Source organism: Salmo salar, chromosome ssa19 (genome assembly GCF_905237065.1).
Source record: "Salmo salar chromosome ssa19, Ssal_v3.1, whole genome shotgun sequence".
NCBI classification, from domain to species: Eukaryota; Metazoa; Chordata; class Actinopteri; order Salmoniformes; family Salmonidae; genus Salmo; species Salmo salar.
Genome location: NC_059460.1, coordinates 21,095,431 through 21,122,119, shown reverse-complemented (window position 1 = coordinate 21,122,119; position 26,689 = coordinate 21,095,431). Strand labels below are relative to the sequence as shown.

Sequence of the window (26,689 nt, the reverse complement as noted above, 5' to 3'; positions counted from 1 at the left end):
TGGAACCATTAAAATATAATCTTCAGCTGTGTATAATATGCCTTTAAATTATGATTTAAAACCACATGAATCATATAAAACAAAGGTATATTACCATGCATAGCACATAGTCATATAAAACAAAGGTATATTACCATGCATAGCACAGGTATCATTGTATCAAAGTTTTGTATATTGCTAAAACCTTCTGCTTTATTTTAGCTAATGGAGGGGGCATGGTGTGCTTTCCACATCAGCAACCAAGTGTACATTCCAGATTATATATTTAGATGCAGCGGAGTCTCTGCCTGTATGCATTGTAAACCACCTGTGCCTACAAATTAGCCTATTAGCAAACATCTCCATGCACGTGCCGACAGAGCTCCTTTGGCGGTTTAACAAATAGCTGGAAAGACTAACCCATCACACACTGAAGAAGCCTTGCTTATCCTTACCCTTGCCTTGATCAATGAACCATTATTTTTAAAAGTCCTTAACAATCATGCAAAATAGCCTTTTGAGTGACTTGAACATTACACAATATTTCTTCCAGATAGAAAATACTTTTTCTCTCATGTCAAACTACCAGGAAGTCTGAAAAGACAGATTAAAGGGGTGGGGGGAGCTACTGTAGTAGGCTGAGTCAGTGTGGAGCTCACCTTGGGGTTTTCTCATTTGGGCAAAAGACCGTCCTCCATCCTCTGTCCTCTCCTCCATGACCCAGAAACCGATATGTGGTTGAGTGGCCGAGAATTGTATCAGTTCATTAGCAAGCAAACAAACGAGTGTCCTCCCTTCCTCGATAGCCATCTCTCATTGAGGATACTCACAATTTTCCTAATGCAGAAAAGTTTGGAGAACTGCCACACCCCCTTTGAATCAACTTTTTTTTGTAAGAGGAGAAAAACATACACATTTTAAAAACATGCACAACTCACTTTAAACATTTATTTTGGAATCCACACCTCTAACAGTCATTTGCCTAATGATGTGTTATTGGAGAACGACCATCACATTTCAAGCAAGTGCATTTCCATCCACGTTCACTCTACTCGCCAACTCTCCTCGATTAACTTTGACCTTTTTCTAAAGGACGCGAGAGAGGACGGAGGAGAAAGGTCGCAGGAGGTGAGCAAATCTATTTGATGAAAGGTCCTTGACTGGCGGTTCTTTAATAACGCTTATGTCAAGCAACATGGATGCAGTGTTGCAGTGAGATTATCTCAAGGAAATTTGCTGATACACAAAGCAACTCAAACAACATTGAAATTGCATGCAACATCCAATCCTGTCATACATCACATCATGGTTTCACAAATTATGTGTTTATTCAACTGTTTGGTTATTGTAACAGCATCAATATTGACTAAATGTTAGCTGTATAATTTTGCTAGTGAGCCCAAATGGAATTGTCAGCACTGTATATCAAGCTAGTTAGTTAGTTCAAATTGGACAACTTCCGTTGAAATGTCACAGGGTGAGGTAGCAGCACTTTTCAATAAATATATACAGACTGTCAATGATGTCAAAAAGTTTGTATCCATTTTCAGTTAGGCATGTTCCTTGATATAATTAAGTCTACATCAGAGTTTTGGGCAACCCACTTTTGTTCCTTGATGGCTGAAGACCTTACTAGCCAGATACTAGCTTACACCAGACAGAGATGAAAGCAGAAAACTAAGTATCTTTGCCTTACATAAATAGGGGAAACCTATTTATGTAAGGCTGCAGTCATATTTTGGCACCACAATTCCAGTGGGTCAGAAGTTTACATACACTAAGTTGACTGTGCCTTTAAACAGCTTGGAAAACTCCAGAAAATGATGTCATGGATTTAGAAGCTTCTGATAGGCTAATTGACGTCATTTGGAGGTGTACCTGTGGATGTATTTCAAGTCCTACCTTCAAACGCAGTGCCTCTTTGCTTGACATCAAGGGAAAATTAAAAGAAATCAGCCAAGACCTCGGGAAAAAAAATTGTAGACCGCCACAAGTCTGGTTCATCCTTGGGAGCAATTTCCAAACGCCTGAAGGTACCACGTTCATCTGTACAAACAATAGTATGCAAGTATAAACACCATGGGACCACGCAGCCGTCATACCGCTCAGGAAGGAACCGCATTTTGTCTCCTAGAGATTAATGTACTTCGGTGCGAAAAGTGCAAATCAATCCCAGAACAACAGCAAAGGACCTTGTGAAGATGCTGGAAGAAACGGGTACAAAAGTATCTATATCCACAGTAAAACGAGTCCTATATCAACATAACCTGAAAGGCCGCTCAGCTAGGAAGAAGCCACTGCTGCAAAACCACCATAAAAAAGCCAGACTACGGTTTGCAACTGCACATGGGGACAAAGATCGTACTATTTGGAGAAATGACCTCTGGTCTGATGAAACAAAAATAGAACTGTTTGGCCATAATGAGCATCGTAATGTTTGGAGGAAAAAGGGGGAGGCTTGCAAGCCGAAGAACACCATCCCAACCGTGAAGCATGGGGGTGGCAGCATCCTGTTGTGGGGGTACTTTGCTGCAGGAGGGACTGGTGTACTTCACAAAATAGATGGCATCATGAGGATGGAAAAGTATGTGGATATATTGAGGCAACATCTCAAGACATCAATCAGTCAGGAAGTTGAAGCTTGGTCGCAAATGGGTCTTCCAAATGAACAATGACCCCAAGCATACTTCCAAAGTTGTGTCAAAATGGCTTAAGGCCAACAAAGTCGAGGTATTAGAGTGGCCATAACAAAGCCCTGACCTCAATCCTATAGAACATTTGTGCGCATAACTGAAAAAGCATGTGCGTGCAAGGAGCCCTACAAACCTGACTCAGTTACACCAGCTCTGCCAGGACAAATGGGCCAGAATTCACCCAACTTGTGGAAGCTTGTGGAAGGCTACCCGACACTTTTGAGCCAAGTTAAACAATTTATAGGAAATGCTACCAAATACTAATTGAGTGTATGTAAACTTCTGACCCACTGGGAATGTGATGAAAGAAATAAAAGCTGAAATAAATAATCCTCTCTGCTATTATTCTGACATTTCACATTATTAAAATAAAGTGGTGATCTTAACTGACCTAAGACGGGGAATTTTTACTAGGATTAAATGTAAGGAATTGTAAAAAACTAAGTTTAAATGTATTTGGCTACGGTGTTTGTAAACTTCCAACTTCAACTGTATAAACCATGGCCCTCTGCGATCACATCTTCTGCGATGTTGGTTACAAAGCTGTACATATTTAAATTAGGTAGAGAATAAGTCTTCCATTGGTGTATTAAATGTAGACTTTTATGATGTCACAAAAATCCTTTAATAATCCCGCCTCCATTCTACCTCCTGAATCCAATTGTTTGACATGGGGGAGGGGACCAGTAACTTTATGATGAAACTTTATCAATGTAGAAGCAACAATCATGTTCCATACTTTGGTAGTCCTGCTTTAATCTGGTTTCATCCAAATATCATCACATTTCCATAGTAGTACTTTTCACAGCAAGATTCCGCCAGGTTTTTACTCATAGCTGGTCGGCGATAAAGAATTTAAGGTCTTCTTTTGTAAAAGCCATCACAAGTCCCCCTTGATGCTTAGTTGCACTCACGTTGCCTGCCAAAGTACAGACAAAGCACTTATAGTACAGTACAGGTATTCTGAAGCATATCACACTGTGCAGCTGCAACCTCCCCTGAACAGTCATCTATAACGAGGGATGTAGTCAAGTGAGAAAAACGAGAGATACATTTCCAGGTGAAAGCAGGGAGGAAGGCTTCGGGACAAACACCCTGTTTCAACATTCTCAGCAAAATAGATTAAGCAGAGAAAAAAAACATTATCATAAACACACTTGAATGCTTTCTGAGATAAAGAGGGTAGAGTTTAGTGAGGCAGTGGGCTGCCTCCCAAACTGAAGCCACATGCACGGAGAGGAGAGTTGCGATGCGAGGAGAGGAGGCGAGGAGAGGTGGGAAGGAGAGTAGGTGAGGAGCCGAAGAGAGGAGGCGAAGAGTGGAGGCTAAACAACCTCCCATTGAGATCATAACCCTGTACACTGATCGATGTTTAGAAACACTGTTAATTAATTTTCTCTTACAGATATGTCCCTGTTCAGTTCACCTGCATGTATATTTTTTATTTTATTTTATTTCACCTTAATTTAACCAGGTAGGCTAGTTGAGAACAAGTTCTCATTTACAACTGCGACCTGGCCAAGATAAAGCAGAGCAGTGTGACACAGACAACAACACAGAGTTACACATGGAATAAACATAAACAATAAACAAGCCAATAACACAATAAACAAGTCATTGACACAGTAGAAAAAAAGGAAGTCTATATACAGTGTGTGCAAAAGGCATGAGGAGGTAGGCAATAAATAGGCCATAGTAGCGAAGAATTACAATTTAGCAGATTAACACTGGAGTGATAAATGAGCAGATGCAAGTAGAGATACCGATGTGCAAAAGAGCAGAAAAGTAAATAAAAACAGTATGGGGATGAGGTAGGTAGATTGGGTGGGCTATTTACAGATGGACTATGTACAGCTGCAGCGATCGGTTAGCTGCTCAGATAGCTGATGTTTAAAGTTGGCGAGGGAAATAAGCTTCAGCGATTTTCAGCTTCAGCAATTTTTGCAATTCGTTCCAGTCACTGGCAGCAGAGAACTGGAAGGAAAGGCATATAGATCACTTTGTGCCCAGATTTTTCCCAATACACAATGATAATAGAGCTAGGTTTTATTGGTGCATAGATCTAGGAAAGTACGGTATGTTCACTCTGAGGGTACTGATAAAATGCTGCACGTGGCAGGTCTTTTTAATTTTATTTATAAATCATGGCTTTATGTCTAGTAAATCAGTTTTTTTCATGAAAATAACTACAAATATATATTTTTTATCATTTATTTTCCCTGAGCCAATTTTTGACACTGAAATATGCAATCTAATCTATATGTACTGCACTGCACCTTTAATACTGTTGCTAGCCCAAAAAATATGTAGAAATACAACAATTTCTTGATGTAATTTTTTATGAGTCATGGAACTTATAGGATAACTTCACGAAATGTCCCAACATCTTCAGTTTGTGTCTAGACGATACTAAAATAACTAGCTCAACAGCCATGCAATCCTTTGATTCTCTTTCAGTTTTATGTTCAAATGTTTTTCTCTCAGGTAATTCAAACCTTCAGTGCAAAGGACCAGGATCTGCCACAAAGTGGTCATAAGTTCTCCTTCAAACCATCAGAGAGGGACGTCAACAACAAGAACTTCACTATCCAAGACTTTGGAAGTGAGTTACAGTATCTTGACCAGGTTTCTGACACTGTGCCAGTGAGGAAGAAAAAGTAGTCCTCATAGTGAAGAAGCATGATGACAGCACCTAACATATTTCTAGGTGATACAGTGAATCATTACACCTGCTACAAGGTCACATCAGTCTCCTTCAGACATATGTCGTTATGAGTACCTGATAGATAGTGTTATCATATAACCCAAGAAAAGTACTGCATATTTGTATTAATTTTGTGCAGCAGCCATAGTCATCACCAATGGGAGTCAACTATCTAAAATATTCATAAAATGAGTACTGTTGTGTCAATTCTATATGATTTAGAATATGTTGTCATATATACTTAACAAAAATATAAATGCAACAACTTCAAAGATGTTAATGAGTTACAGTTCATAGAAGGAAGTCAGTCAATTGAAATACATTCATTAGGCCCAAATCTATTGATTTCACATGACTGGGCACTGGTGGAGCCATGGGTGGACCTGTGAGGGCATAGGCCCACCCACTTAGGAGCCAGGCCCAGCCAATCAGAATAAGTTTTTCCCCACAAAAGGGCTTTATTAAAGAACATTTCAGGGATCTTTTATTTCAGCTCATGAAACATGGGACCTACACTTTACATGTTGCGTTGATATTTTTGTTCAGTATAGTATATTCTCAGAAAGGTATGACATTTCTTTCCAATGGGCATATTGCAAAACACACCCTTTGAAGACGGGTGTGAGTATGACCCATTGCAGTATGAAGCTGTGGAAAGGAATGCATTTCTTAACCTTGAAGAGAGACCCGGCTTGAACCCCTGATCCAGATTTACCTTTTGGACACAGAGCCTCACAGCTTTCCGCCCTGCCGTCACTGTGCCAACAGACACAATCTCTAGGTACAGGGAAGAGATTTGATGCGCAGGGACAAGGCATTCAAAGCACCAAAGGCGAAGTCTAGCAAAGCAAGAGAAAATAGAAAAAACACATACTACATCCAAAATGGCACCCTATTCCCTTTATAGTGCACTATTCAAGTAGTGCACTATAAAAGGAAAGGGTGCCATTTGGAACAAACCCATAATCTGTGCATAACATGTAAGGTGTGTTGAGACACCTTGACCCTTCTGTCAGGAAAAAGTCCCCGGCGTTGTCAGAGGAACAAACCAATCTTGACAGGGGTCAGACAGTCTAGCCACACTGGTCAAATCTGGGGCTGGTCCAACCTGACACATTGCCCTGTTCCTGAGAAACCCTGTCCAGGTCTATTCCTCTGACCAACTTCACACCTGCTCCAGCACCACCCCAACGCCACCTTACTTTCTTAGTACATGATTACCTTACTCTCCTTAGCAGGCTACATGGTTCCTTTATTCTTAATCATTGTTTAACCTTCCAGTTTCCTAGACTTATGTCGGCTGAATGTCACATAGAAACCACAAAAGTTCCCCAGCACATTCTGTTGTAGGGGATAAGGGTGTAAGGCTGCCATGTTGTCCCGGAGGCAGTTGAGACATTTTCAGAGTTGACTTGCTGGCTGAGGTAACGTCAGGTCAACCTTGTTCAAGACAAGGGACAGAAAACAACCAACTCACAACATTTCTGATGTAATTTCCAACAGGAATACACAGGTTCAGTGAAAGCATGATCATTTTCTCATTGTATAGGCTAGTGTATCCCGAATAGTCATTTGTAGGTAAATTTGTTTTTTTCTGTTCCAGATAACACAGCGGGGATAGTGACTCTGCGGAGCGACTTCCGACGGCATTCCCAGGAGATCTACTTCCTTCCTGTGGTGATCCAGGACAGCGGCTACCCCGTCCAAAGCAGTACGGGCATCCTGACCATCCGTGTGTGTGGCTGCGAGTCGGATGGATCGCTCCTCACCTGCAGTGCAGAGGCCATCTTCCTCCCAGTGGGGCTGAGTACAGGGGCCCTGATAGCCATACTCCTCTGCATTGTCATTCTTCTGGGTGAGTCATTTATTATGCCTCATTCACTCCTCCTAGTCATTGAATGTGTGATGGAGATTATCCCTTTAAGGCCAACCCTGGGCGTCAACCAACATTCACAAAAACACTAACATACTTACAAAACAGTGCCATAACTACTAGACTAACCACCACCATAGTCAGTATATTATCATTCTATTGGGTGAGTATTGAGTAATTTACCCTTGTGGTCGGTCCTACTCAGTTATGACTGTGTAATTTCTTATTGTATGGCTGAGTACTGGGGCTTTGATAGCCATCCTCCTGTGCATCGTCATTATACTGGGTGAGTCATTTACAGCTAGGGTACGTCCTCCTAATCAGTAATGACTGTGTAACAGATTTGTGTGTGTCCCTGTACGGCGACACAGGACACAAACCCACATTAAATCTGTATAGTCTATGTCCTGTCTAAGCCAGGGGAGGGGGGTTCTAAGCAAACTTATGGAATTATTTTAATAAACCAATTAGGCAAATTTGAGCAGTCTTGATCCAAAATTTTGAACAGAAATGCAATGGTTCATTGAATCAGTCTAAAACTTTGCACATATACTGCTGCCATCTAGTGGCCAAAATCTAATTTGAGTCTAACCTGGAATAGTACATTATGGCCTTTCTCTTGCATTTCAAAAATGATGGGTGAAAAAAATAATAATGCACATGTTTTTTTCTTTGTATTATCTTTTACCAGATCTAATGTGTTATATTCTCCTACATTAATTTCACATTTCCACAAACTTCAAAGTGTTTCCTTTCAAATGGTATCAAGCATATACATATACTTGTTCAGGTCCTGAGCTACAGGCAGTTAGATTTGGATATGTCATTTTAGTTGAAAATTGAAAAAAAAGGGTCCGATCCACTTCTTAAGGCTAGGCGTCCCACTAGTAGGATAACCTCCGGTGAAATTGGAGGGCGCGCAATTCAAATAAATAATCATACAAATTATGGATATTAAACATTTAGGTACATACAGTGAGGGAAAAAAGTATTTGATTCCCTGCTGATTTTGTACATTTGCCCATGACAAAGAAATTATCAGTCTATAATTTTAATGGTAGGTTTATTTGAACAGAGACAGAATAACAACAAAAAAATAAAGAAAAACGCATGTCAAAAATGTTATAAATTGATTTTCATTTTAATGAGGGAAATAAGTATTTGACCCTTAATGTGGTTACATTAAGGAGAAGTGTATCTTTAAAATGGTGTAAAATAGTCGTATGTTTGAGAAATTGAAATTATTAGATTTGAGATTTTGTCTGTGCACCATTTCAGTTCGTCAGTGATGTGTACGGCAAGGAACTTAAACTTACACCTTCTCCACTACTGTCCCGTTGATGTGAATAGGGGGGTGCTCCCTCTACTGTTTCCTGAAGCCCACGATCATCTCCTTTGTTTTGCTGATGTTGAGTGAGAGGTTGTTTTCCTGACACCACACTCCGAGTGCCCTCACCTCCTCCCTGTAGGCTGTCTCGTTGTTGTTGGTAATCAAGCCCACTACTGTTGTGTTGTCTGCAAACTTGATGATTGAGTTGGAGGCGTGCATGGCCACGCAGTCATGGGTGAACAGGGAGTACAGGAAGGGGCTGAGCATGCACCCTTGTGGGGCCCCAGTGTTGAGGATCAGCGAAGTGGAGATGTTGTTGCCTACCTTCACCACCTGAGGGCGGCCCGTCAGAAAGTCCAGGACCCAATTGCACGGGGCAGGGTTGAGACCCAGGGCCTCGAACTTAATGATGAGCTTGGAGAGTACTATGGTGCTGAATGCTGAGCTGTAGTCAATGAACAGCATTGTTACATAGGTATTCCTCTCCAGATGGGTTAGGGCAGTGTGCAGTGTGATGGCGGTTGTGTCGTCTGTGGACATGTTGGGGCGGTATGCAAATTGAAGTGGGTCTAGGGTGGCAGGTAAGGAGGAGATGATATGATCATTGACTAGTCTCTCAAAGCACTTCATGATGACAGAATTGAATGCTACGGGGCCGATAGTCATTTATTTCAATTATCGTTCCTTCTTGGGTACGAACAATGGTGGCCATCTTGAAGCATGAAGGGGACAGCAGACTGGGATAGGGAACGATTAAATATGTCCATAAACACACCAGCCAGCTGGTCTGCACATGCTCTGAGGACGCGGCTAGGGATGCCATCTGGGCCAGCAGCCTTGCGAGGTTTAACACGTTTAAATGGTAGTGGGCCGCGTCGGTGGCACTCTATCCTCAAAGCCGTCAAAGAAGGTGTTTAGTTTGTCTGGAAAAAAGATGTCGGTGTCTGTGACGTGGATGGTTTTCTATTTGTAGTCCGTAATTGCATGTAGACCCTGCCACATACGTCTCGTGTCTGAGCCGTTGAATTGAGACTACTTTGTCCCTATACCGACATTTCACTTGTTTGATTGCCATGTGGAGGGAATAACTACACTGTTTATATTTATATTCGACCATATTCCCAGTCATCTTTCCATGGTTAAATATAATAATTTTATGGCTAAAGATAAAAATGTTTTGATTATTCTGTATGGGTCACGGCCATAGATCGTTGTAATTCTCTGAGGCTGCCCGGAACATTTCCCAGTCCGTGTGATCAAAATAATCTTGAATTACGTATGCATGCATCATAACACACTTGGTTGATATGAAACTGATACATACACATACACTAATGAGAACAGTGATATATCTAAACCTTTATAACGTTGTCTGGAACAGTGATTTTTAGCAGTTTGAGTCAGTTCAAGGTTGGATTGCCTCTGAGTGTCCTGTGTGATCTGAGGCATAGGTTGATGGAAAAGACTTGTGTACTTCAGACCTTTTTAAGTTATGTACAAGCAATTAAGTAGATTAAGGTCTAGTTTCAATCATATCAAGCGTTTACTGGCGATAGCAGACCCCAGCGTAGCGGATGTTTTGGGTGTGTCGGAGATGGAGCCCTCAAATTGCTGAGCAGCTGCTCTTGCAATCATTGACACGAAGCCACACCCGCCCCACTCCTGTAGAAGTTCAGAACGAGAAAGTGTAGGCTATATAGAAATAATTACACTGAAATTGAAAATCATTAAACAAAATAATGAGGATTTATATCATCCTAATGGAAGTGTAGATTACATCTCTTGTTCCAGTGTTAGAACTTGTAAACAAGGCTGCATGGTATTTCTGTAAATGCAGCTCCATGGAGCCAATGGCAATGTCTGCTTTAGGTATAATGCCGGGAGCCGTGGATTTGACAGCTCTAACGCAGTTCCACCCCTGACACTGTCAAAACAACTGCTATGTGGAAATTGGCTAAAGAGGATCTGATTGAATCGAGCCCTTAGTAAAGTAAGTAGCCTTGCATGAGCGAGCTGGAACGGCTTATAGAGTTTATCTATTTTTTCTGTAGCGTGAGGCAGTTTGATGTATAAGTACACCACCTGGACAGGAAACTAGTATATAGCGTCTCATCCCGTCACCGGGATCGAAATCCAGCGAAAAATCATATCGCCAATTAGCATTAAAAAAAAATCATAATTTAAAAATAGATACACCTCTCCTGAATCGACCCACGTCGTCCGATTTCAAAAAGGTTTTACAGGAAAAGCAAATCATTAGATTATGTTAGATGAGTCCATCGTAAAAAGCAGCTTCATAGCCATTTTCCGACCAACCACTTGCATCACATATAATCAAAAAACAGCTAAATGCAGCACTAACCTTTTACAAACTTCATCAGATGGCACCCCTCGGACATCATGTTATACAATGCATGCATTCTTTTGTTCAATAAAGGTCATATTTATATATAAAAACAGCATTTTACATCTCTGTCTGAGGTTGACTACATAATTTCCCCTCAAAAGCGTCCCGGTAAACAATGCTACATTTCCCTAAATTACTATCCTATAACGATTTTTTAAATGTATATTGTCAATCTAACATTTATAGATGAATATCTCTTGAGAACACCCGTCATACCAGATTTTAAATTAACTTTACTGGGTAATCACACTTTGCGATAAAAGGAGATGCGATACTCAGAAAATGAGCTAATATACAGAGCTCGGCGCCATCTTGGAAACAATCGCATGTCACATCTCATCTTGTATAATATTGTCAATAATCGCCTACCTTTAGTTGTCTTCATCAGAAAGCATCCCAGGTCCACAACAGATGTATTTTCGGTCAAAAAGTCCATACTTCACGTTCCATTAGCCTGCTGTTGGTAGCGCGTCCTATGGCTCTCTCCAAGCGCAGGGCTGAAGTTCCGGATAAAATGCTATTCTCCCGCATGTAGGTTCGTTCAAACATGTCAAACGTTGTAAAACATTAATCTTCAGGGCCTGTAACACCAAGAGAGCCAATAAGATTCGAGGGGGATGATGTCATGGCCTTTAAAACCGTTTCCAAAGGTGGGGGCAGACATGGCCGCCGGCGTCATAATGATGATGGCCCATCCCCTGTGACCAATTTCATACTCGTCTCATTCACTGAGTTTTGACTCTATAAGGCTCAAACCACTGTGAAAAGACTGGCGACATCTAGTGGAAGCAATAGGAAGTGCTCACTGAACCATGGTTAACGGTGTTATTTATAGGGAAAGATGAGAAGTCGAGTCCACAATTCAGAATTCCACTTCCTGTTTCAATCGGTCTCGGGGTTTTGACTGCCATTTGAGTTCTGTTATACTCACAGACACCATTCAAACAGTTTTAGAAACTTTAGAGTGTTTTCTATCCATATATAATAAGTATATGCATGCCCTAGCTTCTGAGTTTGATTAGTAGGCCGTTGAAAATGGGAACGATTTTTTTTCAAAATGCGCTGTGGCGCCCCCTATCCTACGGTATCCTCAAGAGGATATCTCCTTATTGCTGAGTGCCAAGCAGAGAAGGATCAGGTCCAGTTTTTACAGTCTTTGGTATAATTTGGCCAGGGGTCAAACTAGCAACCTTCCAACCTCCGAGTGGATACTCTAACCACAAGGAAACTGAGTTAAAGCAGGTTACAAATAGTATAATGTTACACATAGTATAATTGTAAGCAACGATATGACGTGGATTGTCGTCTTGATATCCAGGTCCCGGGTGGTCCTATGTCTCCTTCTACACCTTAGTCTGTAGATCAAATAATTAATGTACTATTTGTAATTACAGCCTATTTGATTGCAATTCAATATACACCTAATCCTGTAACCCGGGTGCTGTCAGCGTGAGCTAGCTGAGCTTGGGCCAGGAGTGTCACTCCCTGAAGTAGCATGCAGAGCAGAGCAACACAAGGCGGAGCAATGCAAGGCAGAGCAGAGCAAAGCAAAGCAAAGCAAGCGTGGCATAAGGAATGCAACAAACGCAAAGAACATGACAGCACCCTCGCTCAAAACAATAGCATCTTATAGATTATGTCATTGTAAGATGACAAGAGCTCAGGGATGTAAACATCACCCATGCCGTCAGAGGTACTGAAGTCTGCTAGACTGACCACCGCCTAATCAAATCTGTGATGGCCATCAGACTGGCCCCCAAGCGAAGAAAGGAACCCATAACCCCTACACAGAAATACAATGTCTACTAACAACAAGCAGAAGAGCTAAATGACTCTGTCCTGTCCCATCTGAACAAAACCTCCCTGAATGCAACCCTGATTGCAACACCACCAATGTTGAGTAAGACTGGGTGGTCTTGAAGGAAGCCATCCACAAGGCATTTGCAGATACTTTCACATTGAGCCCCCAACATTTAGTGAAATGATACTTAATCACATTCAGTTAACCTCTTGGGGCTAGGTGGGACGCTAGCGTGCCACCCGTGGTGCACTCCATCAACAGCAGGTGCATTTCAAGAGCGGCAAATTTGAATCCAAATAAATGTCAAAATTCAAATTTTTCAAAAATACAACTATTTTACACCATTTGAAAGATAAACATCTCCTTAATCTAACCACGTTTTACGATTTCAAAAAGGTTTTACGGCGAAAGCATAAATTTAGAGTATGTTAGGACAGTACATTTACAAGAGTTGTGTGTAATGTTTTGTCAAGTCAAAGACAGGGTCACCAAAACCATAAAACCAGCTAAAATGATGCACTAACCTTTTACAATCTCCATCAGATGACACTCCTAGGACATTATGTTAGACAATGCATGCATTTTTAGTTCTATCAAGTTCATATTTATATCCAAAAACAGCGTTTTACTATGGCATTGATGTTGAGGAAATCGTTTCCCTCCAATAACCGGCAGTCAAGTCAGCGTCACAAATTAAATAATTAAAATTAGAAAACATTGGTAAAATATTATATTGTCATTTAAAGAATTATAGATTTACATCTCTTGAACTCAATCAACTTGCCAGATTTAAAAATAACCTTACTGGGAAATCACACTTTGCAATAATCTGAGCACTGCGCCCAGAAAAATACGCGTTGCGATACAGACTAGACGTCATGTTGGGGAGATCTAAAATCGAAAATACTATGTAAATAATCCATTACCTTTGATTCTCTTCATCAGATGTCACTTCCAGGTATCACAGGTCCATAACGAATGTAGTTTTGTTCAAAAAAGCTCATCATTTATGTCCAAAAATCTCCGTCTCGTTAGCACATGATGTAAGCCAGCCGGACTTCTCGTCATGAACGAGGGGAAAAAATATATTTCCGTTCGTTCAAACATGTCAAACGTTGTATAGCATAAATCATTAGGGCCTTTTTTAACCAGAACATGAATAATATTCAAGGTGGACGAATGCATACTCTTTTATAACGTATTGGAACGAGGGTACCCAACATGAACTCGCGCGCCAGGTGTCTAATGGGACATCATCGTTCCATGGCTCTTGTTCGGTCAGATCTCCCTCCAGAAGACTCAAAACACTTTGTAAAGGCTGGTGACATCTAGTGGAAGCAATAGGAAGTGCCAAAATATTCCTAAGCCCCTGTGTTTTTCAATGGGATAGGTTTAAAGTCAATACAACACATCAGGTATCCACTTCCTGTCAGAAAATGTCTCAGGGTTTTGCCTGCCAAATGAGTTATGTTATACTCACAGACACCATTCAAACAGTTTTAGAAACTTTAGAGTGTTTTCTATCCATATATAATAAGTATATGCATATTCTAGTTACTGGGTAGGATTAGTAACCAGATTAAATCGGGTACATTTTTTTTATCCAGACGTGCAAATGCTGCCCCCTAGACCCAACAGGTTAATTATAGGTGTGACTAAAGGGACGTGACTAGCATGCCAACCCATAACTCTAACCATTACCATTACCCTGACCTTAACCTTAACCCTGCCCTTGATCTTAGCGTCTAACCATAACCATTTAGGTAATTCATCATTGGTTTGCAAGTTGATCATATCCCTTTAGTTTTTCCTGATCATATGCTGTGTAGTGGAGTCTGGGTGGAGGGAGAAAAATAAAAATTTTATGGCTAAAGATAAAAATCTTTTGATTATTCTGTATGGGTCACGGCCATACTTGACCTAATGTACACTGCAAAAAAATTTATCCGTTTTAATGGCCAACCATCACACAATATCACAAAGTGATATTTACATCCCCTCTGACTTTCTCGCTGCTACACCAAATTCGCTAATGTTAACAAGTGTATATTTTTCAGTGTAACATTTCTAGTGTTGATTCAGGTGTTAGATTAGCTCTGTAAATCTTAAATTAACACTTTTTGGTGTAAAAGCAGCCCAGTGTTGGTGTTAATAACCAGTGTCAAACCAAAACCATGACCATCATGATTATATTTCCCAGGAATACTCTATTGGAGTTTGATTGTTTTAACTGTTTGTACATGAATTGATTAATTAATCTTGCTTCCAAAATTTAAATAAACATTTTTCTAAACTAATCCAATCTGTTACTTGGATTTATTGCACCCTTTACTCAGTACTTTGTTGGAGCACCTTTGGTCAAGAGTCTTCTTGGGTATGACACTACAAGCTTCGCACATCTTTATTTGGGGAGTTTCTCATTCTTCTCTGCAGATACTCTCAAGCTTTGTCAGGTTGGATGGGGAGAGTCACTGCACAACTATTTTCAGGTCTCTCCAGAGATGTTCGATCGAATTCTTGTCTTGGCTCTGGCTTGGCCACAGAAGGACATTCAGAGACTTGTCCCAAAGCCACTCCGGCATTGTCTTGGCTGTGTGCTTAGGGTCTTTGTCCTGTTTGAAGGTGAACCTTGATCCCAGTCTGAGGTCCTGAGCGCTCTGGAGCAAGTTTTCATTAAGGATCTCTGTACTTTGCTCCGTTCATATTTTCCTCAATCCTGACTCATCTCCCAGTCCCTGCCACTGAAAAACATCCCCATAGCATCGTGCTGCCACTACCCTTCTTTGCCGTTGGGATGGTGCCAGGTTTCCTGCAGACGTGAGGCTTGGCATTCAGGCCAAAGAGTTCAATCTTGGTTTCATCAAAACAGAGAATCATCTTGTTTCTCATGGTCTGAGAGTCCTTTAGGTACCTTTTGGCAAACTCCAAGCGGGCTGTCATGTGCCTTTTACTGAGGACTGGCTTCTGTCTGGCCACTCTACCATAAAAGCCTGATTGGTGGAGTGCTGCAGAGATGGTTGTCCTTCTGGAAGGTTCTCCCATCTCCACAGAGGAACACTGGAGCTCTTGGTCAACTCCCTGACCAAGGCCCTTCTGCTCCGTTTGGCCAGGCAGCCAGCTCTTGGAAGAGTCTTGGTGGTTCCAAACTTCTTCCATTTAAGAATGATGGAGGCCACTGTGCTCGTGGGGACCTTCAATGTTGCAGAAATGTGTTGGTACCCATCCCCCGATCTGTGCCTCGACACAATCCTGTCTCGGAGCTCTACGGACAATTCCTTCGACCTCATGGCTTTTGTTTTTGTACTAACATGCACTGTCAACTGTGGGACTTCATATAGACAGGTGTGTGCCTTTCCAGATCATGTTCAATTTATTGAATTTACCGCAGGTGACTCCAATCAACTTGTACACATGATGTCTAGCATTGTCTTGCATTAGGAGGAACCCAGGGCCAACCGCACCAGCATATGGTCTCACAAGGGGTCTGAGGTCATCTCGGTACCTAATGGCAGTCAGGCTACCTCTGGCGAGCACATGGAGGGCTGTACGGCCTCCCAAAGAAATGCCACCCCACACCATGACTGACCCACCACCAGACTGGTCATGCTGGAGGATGTTGCAGGCAGCAGAACTCTGTCACGTCTGTCACATGTGCTCAGTGTGAACCTGCTTTCATCTGTGAAGAGCACAGGGCGCCAGTGGCGAACTTGCCAATCTTGGTGTTCTCTGGCAAATGCCAAATGTCCTGCACGGTGTTGGGCTGTAAGTACAACCCCCACCTGTGGACGTCGGGCCCTCATACCACCCTCATGGAGTCTTTTTCTGACCGTTTGAGCAGACACATGCACATTTGTGGCCTGCTGGAGGTCATTTGGCAGGGCTCTGGCAGTGCTCCTCCTGCTCCTCCTTGCACAAAGGCGGAGGTAGCGGTCCTACTGCTGGGTTGTTGCCCTCCTACGGCCTCCTCCACGTCTCCTGATGTACTGGCCTGTCTCCTGGTAGCGCCTCCATGCTCTGGACACTACGCTGACAGACACAGCAAACCTTCTTGCCACAGCTCGTATTGATGTGCCATCCTGGATGAGCTGCACTACCTGAGCCACTTGTGTGGCTTGTAGACTCCGTCTCATGCTACCACTAGAGTGAAAGCACCTACAGACAGTCTGGTGAAGAAGGCACAACAGCGCCTCTTCAACCTCAGGAGGCTGAAGAAATGTTGCTTGTCACCTAAAAACCTGACAAACTTTTACAGATGCACAATCGAGAGCATCTTGTCAGGCTCTATCACCTCCTGTTACGGCAACTGCACTGCCCACAACCTCAAGGGTGGTGCGGTCTGCAAAACGCATCACCGGGGGCAAACTACCAGCCCTCTGGGACACCTACAGCACCTGATGTCACAGGAAGGCCAAAAGGATCATCAAGGACAATAACCACCCGAGCCACTGCCTCTGCACCCCGCTACCATCCAGAAGGCTAGGTCAGTACAGGTGCATCAAAGTTGGGCCCAAGAGACTGTTAACCTCTCTCGGATATGTGATTGTCCCACCTAGTCAACAGCCAGTGGAATCGCGTGGCGCGAAATTCAAAAACCTTAAAAATGCTATAACTTCAATTTCTCAAACATGACTATTTTACACCATTTTAAAGACAAGACTCTCGTTAATCTAACCACATTGTCCGATTTCAAAAAGGCTTTACAACGAAAGCAAAACATTTAGATTATGTCAGGAGAGTACCCAAACAGAAATAATCACACACCCATTTTTCAAGCTAGCATATAATGTCACAAAAACCAAAACCACAGCTAAATGCAGCACTAACCTTTGATCTTCATCAGATGACACTCCTAGGACATTATGTTATACAATACATGCATGTTTTGTTCAATCAAGTTCATATTTATATCAAAAACCAGCTTTTTACATTAGCATGTGACGTTCAGAACTCGCAAACATACCGAAAACCTCCGGTGAATATACTAAATTACTCACGATAAACGTTCACAAAAAACCTAACAATTATTTTAAGAATTATAGATACAGAACTCCTTTATGCAATCGTGGTGTCCAATTTTAAAATAGCTTTTCGGTGAAAGCACATTTTGCAATATTCTGAGTAGATAGCCCGGCCATCATGGCTAGCTATTTTGACACCCACCAAGTTTGGCACTCACCAAACTCAGATTTACTATAAGAAAAATTGGATTACCTTTGCTGTTCTTCGTCAGAATGCACTCCCAGGACTTCTACTTCAACACCCAATGTTGTTTTGGTTCCAAATAATCCATAGTTATATCCAAATAGCTGTGTTTTGTTCTTGCGTTCAAGACACTATCCGAAGAGTGACGCGCCGGCGCATATCGTGACAAAAATTTTCAAAATATTCCTTTACCGTACTTCGAAGCATGTCAAACGCTGTTTAAAATACATTTTTATGCAATTTTTTCCGTAAAATAGCGATAATATTCCGACCGGGAGACCTTGTTTTCGTTCAAACACTGAAAATAGAAAATGGAGTCTTCACATGCACGCGCGCACCCGTGTCCTTGTTCTCAGAACGACCACTTTCCAAAAGCCCTACTGTTTTTCACCCAGGGACTGCAGAGTCATCATTCCCCATTCTGGCGCCTTCTGAGAGCCTATGGGAGCCTTAGAAAATGTCACGTTACAGCAGAGATCCTCTATTTTCGATAAAGAGGCTATAGAAGACCAAGAAATGGTCAGAGAGGGCACTTCCTGTATGGAATCTTCTCAGGTTTTGGCCTGCTATATGAGTTCTGTTATACTCACAGACACCATTCAAACAGTTTTAGAAACTTTAGGGTGTTTTCTATCCAAATCAAATAATTATATGCATATTCTAGTTTCTGGGCAAGAGTAATAACCAGATTAAATCGGGTACATTTTTTATCCGGCCATGAAAATACTGCCCCCTATCCTAAACAGGTTAATATACAGAAATACTTATCATAAACTTTGATAAAATATACAAGTGTTATGCACAGAATTAAAGATACACTTCTCCTTAATGCAACCGCTGTGTCAGATTTCAAAAAAGCTTCACGGCGAAAGCACACCTTGCAATAATCTGAATACAGCGCTCAGAAAACCAAAAGAAGCCATACAGATACCTGCCATGTTGTGGAGTCAACAGAAGTCAGAAATAGCGTTATAAATATACACTTACCTTTGAACTTCATCGGAATACATTCCTAGTTCCACAATAAATGTTTGTTTTGTTCGATAAAGTTCATTTTTATGTCCAAATACGTCCATTTTGTTCGCGCGTTAGGTTCACCATTCCAAATGCACAAGGCGCGCGCTTACTAAGTCCAGACGAAAAGTCAAAAAGGTTATACTACAGTTTGTAGAAACATGTCAAACGATGTATAGAATCAATCTTTATGATGTTTTTATCATAAATCTTCAATAAAATTCCAACCGGACAATTCCTTTGTCTTTAGGAATGAAGAGGAACTCAGCTCGCTCCCAAGGCTGTGTGCGTGACTGAGGTCATGCCTTTTTTCCAGACACCTGAATCCAACAGCTCTTATTCTCTCCCATTCACAGTAGAAGCCTGAAACAATGTTCTAAAGACTGTTGATATCTAGTGGAAGCCTTAGGAAGTGCAATATGACCCCATTTACACTGTATATTATATTCTTGAAAAACTACAAGCCTCAGATTTCCCACTTCCTGGTTGGAATTTTCTCATGTTTTTGCCTGCCATATGGGTTCTGTTATACTCACAGACATCATTCAAACAGTTTTAGAAACTTCAGTGTTTTCTATCCAAATCTACTAATAATATGCATATCCTAGCTTTTGGGCCTGAGTAGCAGGCAGTTTACTCTTGGCACGCTTTTCATCCAGATGTGAAAATACTGCCCCCTAGCCCAAAGAGGTTTTAAACAGCCATCACTAACACAGAGAGGCTGATGCCTACATACAGACTCAAATCATTGGCCACTTTAATATATGGATCACTAGTCACTTTATATAATGCCTCTTTAATAATGATTACATATCTTACATTACTCATCTCATATGTATATACTGTATCTTATACCATCTATTGCATATTGCCTATGCCACTCAGTCATCGCCCATCCATATATTTATATGTACATATTCTTATTCCATCCCTTTAGATTTGTGTGTATTAGGTAGTTGTTGTGGAATTGTTATATTACTTGTTAGATGTTACTGCACTGTCGGAACTAGAAGCACAAGCATTTCGCTACACTCGCATTGACATCTGCTAACCATGTGTATGTGACCAAAAAAATATTATTTGATTTGAATTAATAATGTCGATATAATCTTGAGATTCAGAAAGCATAATTTGCTATTAGCCGCTAGTGCTAGTAGCCACATCATTTAATACTATGCCCTTGCATCTAAGATGTGCATGTACCCAGGAGAATTCTGTATTAATGTGTTACGTGGACCACACCATTGCGTCAAGTCTCCACTATGTCAACTTTTTAGAAATTACGTGTCTACAAAGGTAATGGGGTTTAGTGATTGTTCAACGAGTGTTCTTTCATGAATTAGTCTAGCCAACTTCAAGGAGTCATTTTTCATGTGGAGAGTGAGTCTTTGTTAGTATGAACACGGCCCTCTTCACCCACTGTGCTCTCTGTGAATGTAGAGTTAGTGTTGAAAGGGTTGACCACGTGGTGAGAGAACTGTTATCAGAACTCAGAGTCAACATGCCCTGAGGCTATGGCTGGCATCGATGTTATTCCATCAAGTCACGCTGTCCCAGTGAAAATGCCAGAGTGAATCACAACTTACAGGGATAACTCTCTTTTTGAAAGCCAGTTAGTTTTTGTGGTGGATATGTCAAGCTGACACATGTGTTCCTTCCTGCGTGTAAATGATGAGAAAATCAAGCTGTCTGTCAAACTGGCTGGCATGAGGGCCTGTCTGGAATTAGCGTTACCTCCCCAGACCATCACAATTAGACCACACCCAGCTACCACCCTAGAAAGAACTGTCCAAATAATAATGACCATGCATGTCAAATCTATACCACTGGGGGGAGCCGACACACTGTTTGACTAATATCGTAGAAGAGAAGGCGAAGGAGGAGGAAAAGAAGGGCAGTCAAGATTACAGCTCTCATGCTTTCTATTGTTTTTGTCAATTTTCAACCAATTTATTTCTTCATTATAATTGAATACTTTCTCTACATGTGTTGAACTGTGCATTTCTTTCCTTTGTGAATTGTCCAACTGAAGACCCATATGGGAAATGTACTGTATTTACCACAGCGAGGAGGAAAAAACAGTGGAATAATCTTTCATTCCCCTTACTTTACAAAGTGAGTGTGGGAGATGTGTGTTCGATATGGGCAGCTCCAGTTAGAGGGAAATTGGAAGGAACTGTGGAGGTACATTCTTAAGAATATCCATCCACCCCCATGCCGTGATCAGTGCTTGACTACAATGCAATGTCAGAAGACTATGTCATGTTTTTTGCCATGTCAGTACTCAGTACATAACGTCTGTTGCTAAGGAACAATATGTGTGGGAGATTTGGTAACTTCTTCATTGGCAAGTCACGAATGCATACCAAGGAAATGTTTACCATCTCAAGCCACCAACAAAAACATAAACAATGGATCATTACATTTCCCCAATGCAAGTTGCACTTTATATTATCTCATAGTTTTCATCAACCACTAATGTGTCATCTAACATCTTTGATCTCTCTCCGATGCTGTATTAGCAACATCATATAGCATCATTTAGGCTACCAATACCATTAATAGTGATTCATAGTTTTCATAAACCACTAATGCGTTATTCTCTCTGTGATCTCTCTCCAGTGATCGTGGTCATCTACGTAGGTCTGAGACGACAGAAGAAGAAGGAGACCCTGATGACATCCAAGGAGGACATCCGTGACAATGTAATCCACTACGACGATGAGGGAGGGGGCGAAGAGGACACCCACGCTTTCGACATGGGCACCCTCCGCAACCCCAAAGTCATTAAGGAGAACCTTCTGAAAGAGAACCGGGACCTTTTCCGACGGGATGTCAAACCCGACCCCAACACCGGCAAAAAACAAACTCCTGTTTCCCAAGACAGTGAAGATATCCGTGACTTCATCAATCAGCGACTGAAGGAAAACGATGTGGACAACTCGGCCCCACCCTATGACTCTCTAGCTACCTATGCCTATGAGGGAGAGGGCTCTGTAGCAGAGTCGCTTAGCTCCATCGAGTCTCTGGTAGTAGATGCCGATGAGGACTATGATTACCTCAACAAATGGGGTCCTCGATTTAAGACTCTGGCGGGAATATTCGGAGAGCAGTCGGATACTCAAGCAGACACAACGACAACAACAACAGAAAACAGACATTGATGATGTTATTCACTTAGTAAACTCCAAAAGTGGACATTAAATGGCATTGTTTTTCTTTTCTTAACAAAACTTTTTTTTTTTTTTTCTATTTCAGGGTTTTATTTTTTGCAAATCAATTTGTTGAATTTTTTTCTTTCTATCGTCAATCGCAAGATGTTTAAAAGGAGGATAGATAGCGAGATGAAAAAGACAGCCTTTCAATTACATTTATATTGAATGTTGTTGTGTCTTATTTATTCTTCTTTATGTCTTCACTTCTAGGGGGAATAAAGACAGAAAACACAGAAAATGCAAGCATTTTCTTCTTTGACATCCTTAAAAGTGCCTCAAAATAATTGTTTTCAGATTCTTTTCTCTCTCATAAAGCTGGTCATGCAAGCATAGGCTGACTGGCAGACAGAGGCATGTCGTTTTGAGACTACTCTCAGTTGGACAAGTTATGAGACAATTATGTGGCCCAAGTTTGGCCAAAGATTTTCTGAATGTTATTTATTATTAGTATTTATTTATTGTCTGGGTGTTTTTTGTTGGTTTCCTTTGTTAACGTATTTATCTATTTATCTCTTAATCATATACATATTTTTGATTTTTGAAGACACTTGAGGATTTTCTAATTATTCCATGACCCACACGAAAATTGACATTTCAATCAGGTGAGTCAGGTGTATAGACTTGTACTTGTTGTGAAAATGTATTTAGGGCTAACCATGATAATGTCGTTCAGCCAATGTAATAAATACTGTTTTCATAAATAAACACCACTGATAAAAACAACCATGTTAAATGTATTTATGTTTTGTTTTATTTTATTTTAATGTTGGGAAAGAACACTCAATCTGGTTTGGCTGTGTGTGAAAAATGTAATATTATTTTTATCCAGAAAACAGGATACAAGTTTTGATTAAGGACCCTATAGCCTCAATCTACTGAAATGCTGTCCATGGCCAATGTGAGCTGATTTAATGTCTATGACTTCTGGTGACAATATTGTCAAAGGGGAGTGGTATGGATGAGATGGATGGAAATTGGAACAGGCACCATCTAAACAGCTTTATACCCCTAGGCCAGAGATTGAAGTGGTAACTGTGCGGTCTTTGTTTATTTAAGTGATAATGCCCGAGAAGCTGGTGTTTGGAGGATGGAATGGGTGATGTTAGGCCCAAGACAAAGTCCTCCAAACATCGGCTTCGAGGGCATAATAATATTTATACAACGGGTTACCAACATATTAAAATAATGATTGACATATTTTCATAAAAAATCTTTTGTTAATGAATTTATTCATACCATTTAATCCTTCTACAAGCTATAGTCCCGACACAAATCTAGGATTGCTGCCCAAGCCGGCTGGTCGTTTGTTGTATCGGTTCGGTTGCCAGAGACGCGACCCAGTCTTTTTGTTCTTCATCTATGGGCGCGACCCAGTCATTCCTTTTAAATATTCCATTGCCATACCGGCTGGCAAAGTTCTTATCCCTTGTTTGTTAGCTAGCCAACTACAGCTAACTTACAGTCAGGTCAAACCATGCAGCTAGAATAACAACAGTAGCTGCACTTGTAGTTGTTTTCTAGTGACATTTATTTGGATACATCCATAACAATAAGCTAATCAGGCGCAATTTTGCCTAGCATAGAAAATGTGCTCACTCGTCAGGACACTGTTGTTCAGAGGAGCTAGCCAACAGCACAGCTAACACAATTACATCAACCTGAAGCTGTAAAGACTGCAAACTAGCTGCACTTCGTTTTGTTTTACATTTTTTCAATTGACATTTCTTTGTAAACAGTATATCTATAGAAATGATGTCGACTGGCTGAGAAACGCTGCCGGCCTGTCTTTCTCGTCCCGACATGTTCATTACTATGAGACAGCTGGAGATTGAATTTGAATATTGAAACAATGTTGCAAATTTTGGAGAGAAAGACAGCAAGGTTTATACAAATCTCCGCAGCTGAAAATGAAATGTTAGTCTTAAAGAAATGTGAGATAATGTCTAGATGTAGATCAAGTTTATAAATTGCCTGGCTGGGCTGATGAGACAGTGGTTTGAAAAGTCAGATGGAACAGTGCATAGGCATTTTAACATCATAGATTCAGCCAGTGGTAATTTGTGGAATAGACATTGGCTGAAAATGTGGTTTTAACCAATCAGAATTCAGGATTAGAACCACCTATTGTATAATGGACCATAGTCACCCCCTTCACTCCTTATCAATTTTGAATAGTGGGCTTTTGCAATTACGAATGTATTGTTTGATCTCTGTGGCTGTTGTTATGGACCAGCACATCCCCCTGCTGTAGCGTGGCCTTTCTGAAAATCACAACACTGCCATATCAGCAAAGAGTCACCCTGTTACAGACAGTGGGCAGATGCAGACAAACCAAATACAGACATCAGCACTAAGGGAGGTTCCCCCTCCTGCATAAACATGAGAGAAAGTCTGCTGACAGATACTGAATAGCTCAGGGATTTTAAACACACAGCACTCAAAGCCAAAGAGAAACTGAAGCAAATACTGGCGATGAAGATATTTTTGGGAATAATTCTACCATGCCTCTGTGGTCTACTACCTCCAAGGTCCATGTTCCGTGATAGGGGTTTACACATAATACCAGTATACACTCCCTGGTAGACGCATGAGTAGTCTTCCTAATGAGGAATAAGTACATGCAGTGTTTTTAACCTACTATCGTTTTTAAGACAGTTAAATCGTCAATTCTGGATTAATTAAATAAGAGAGAGCACTTGTGATTTGACAAATATGAGTTGTCATTGACTATCAAAACTTCAATTGTTTGAGACACCATACAAATTTCCGTATGTGCATTCGGAAAGTATTCAGAACACTTGACTTTTTTTATATTTTGTTACGTTACAGCCTTATTCTAAAATCGTTTCTTAGTTTTTTTTCCATCATCAATCTACACAAAAAACCCCACAAAGCAAAAACTGGTTTTAAGAAATTTTTGCAAATGTAGATGCAGACAAATATATATATATATATATATATATATATATACTGCTCAAAAAAATAAAGGGAACACTTAAACAACACAATGTAACTCCAAGTCAATCACACTTCTGTGAAATCAAACTGTCCACTTAGGAAGCAACACTGATTAACAATACATTTCACATGCTGTTGTGCAAATGGAATAGACAACAGGTGGAAATTATAGGCAATTAGCACGACACCCCCAATAAAGGAGTGGTTCTGCAGGTGGGGACCACAGACCACTTCTCAGTTCCTATGCTTCCTGGCTGATGTTTTGGTCACTTTTGAATGCTGGCAGTGCTTTCACTCTAGTGGTAACATGAGACGGAGTCTACAACCCACACAAGTGGCTCAGGTAGTGCAGCTCATCCAGGATGGCACATCAATGCGAGCTGTGGCAAGAAGGTTTGCTGTGTCTGTCAGCGAAGTGTATATATGAAATATCACATTTACATAAGTATTCAGACCCTTTAATTAGTACTTTATTGATGCACCTTTGGCAGCGATTACAGCCTCAAGTCTTCTTGGGCTATAAGCTTGGCACACCTGTATTTGGGGAGATTCTCCCATTCTTCTCTGCAGATCCTCACAAGGTCTGTCAAGATGGATGGGGAGCATCGCTGCACAGCAATTGTCAGGTCTCTCCAGAGATGTTCGATAGGGTTCAAGTCCGGGCTCTGGCTGGGCCACTCAAGGACATTCAGAGACTTGTCCCAAAGCCACTCCTGTGTTTTCTTGGCTGTGTGCTTGGGGTCGTTGTCCTGTTGGAAGGTGAACCTTCACCACAGTCTGAGGTCCTGAGTGCTCTGGATCAGGTTTTCATCAAGGATGTCTCTGTACTTTGCTCCGTTCATCTATCCCTTGATCCTGACTAGTCTTCCAGTTCCTGACACTGAAAGATATCCCCACATTACGCTGCTGAAATTGGACGAAACCTGGCACCATCCCTAAAGGGAAGCATGGTGGTCATGCTTCCCTTTAGGGATGGTGCCAGGTTTCATCCAATTTCGTCAATCTTGGTTTCATAATACCAGAAAATCTTGTTTCTCATGGTCTGAGAGTACTTTAGGTGCCTTTCGGCAAACTCCAAGCGGGCTGTAATGTGCCTTTTACTGAGGAGTGCCTTCCGTCTTGCCACTCTACAATAAAGGCCTGATTGGTGGAATGCTGCAGAAATGGTTGCCCTTCTGGAAGGTTCTCCCATCTCAACAGAGGAACTCTGGAGCTCTGTCAGAGTGACCATCGGGTTCTTGGTCACCTCCCTGACAAAGCCCTTCTCCCCCGATTGCTCAGTTTGGCTGGATGGCCATCTCTAGGAAGAGTCTAGGTGGTTCCAAACTTCTTCCATTTGATGGATGCCACTGTGTTGATGGAGGCCACTGTGTTCTTTGGGACCTTCAATGTGACAGAAATGTTTTGGTACCCTTCCTCAGATCTGTGCCTCGACACAATCCTGTCTCAGAATTCCTTCGACCTCATTGCTTGGTTTTTGCTCTGACATCTCTGTGACCTTATATAGACAAGT

At 41.3% G+C, this 26,689-nt stretch overlaps 1 protein-coding gene across 1 annotated transcript in view; it reads left to right on the top strand.

Annotated features, from left to right (window-relative positions):
* Positions 1–22,955, top strand: part of LOC106578565 (cadherin-12) — a 250,360-nt gene extending 227,405 nt beyond the window's left edge. The window contains exons 10-12 of the mRNA XM_014157554.2: positions 5,157–5,274; positions 6,980–7,231; positions 21,626–22,955. Of these exons, the coding sequence (XP_014013029.2) occupies positions 5,157–5,274; positions 6,980–7,231; positions 21,626–22,167 (912 nt within the window). The 3' untranslated portion in view covers positions 22,168–22,955. The remainder of the gene's footprint in view (positions 1–5,156; positions 5,275–6,979; positions 7,232–21,625) is intronic.
* The last annotated feature ends 3,734 nt before the right edge of the window (positions 22,956–26,689 follow it).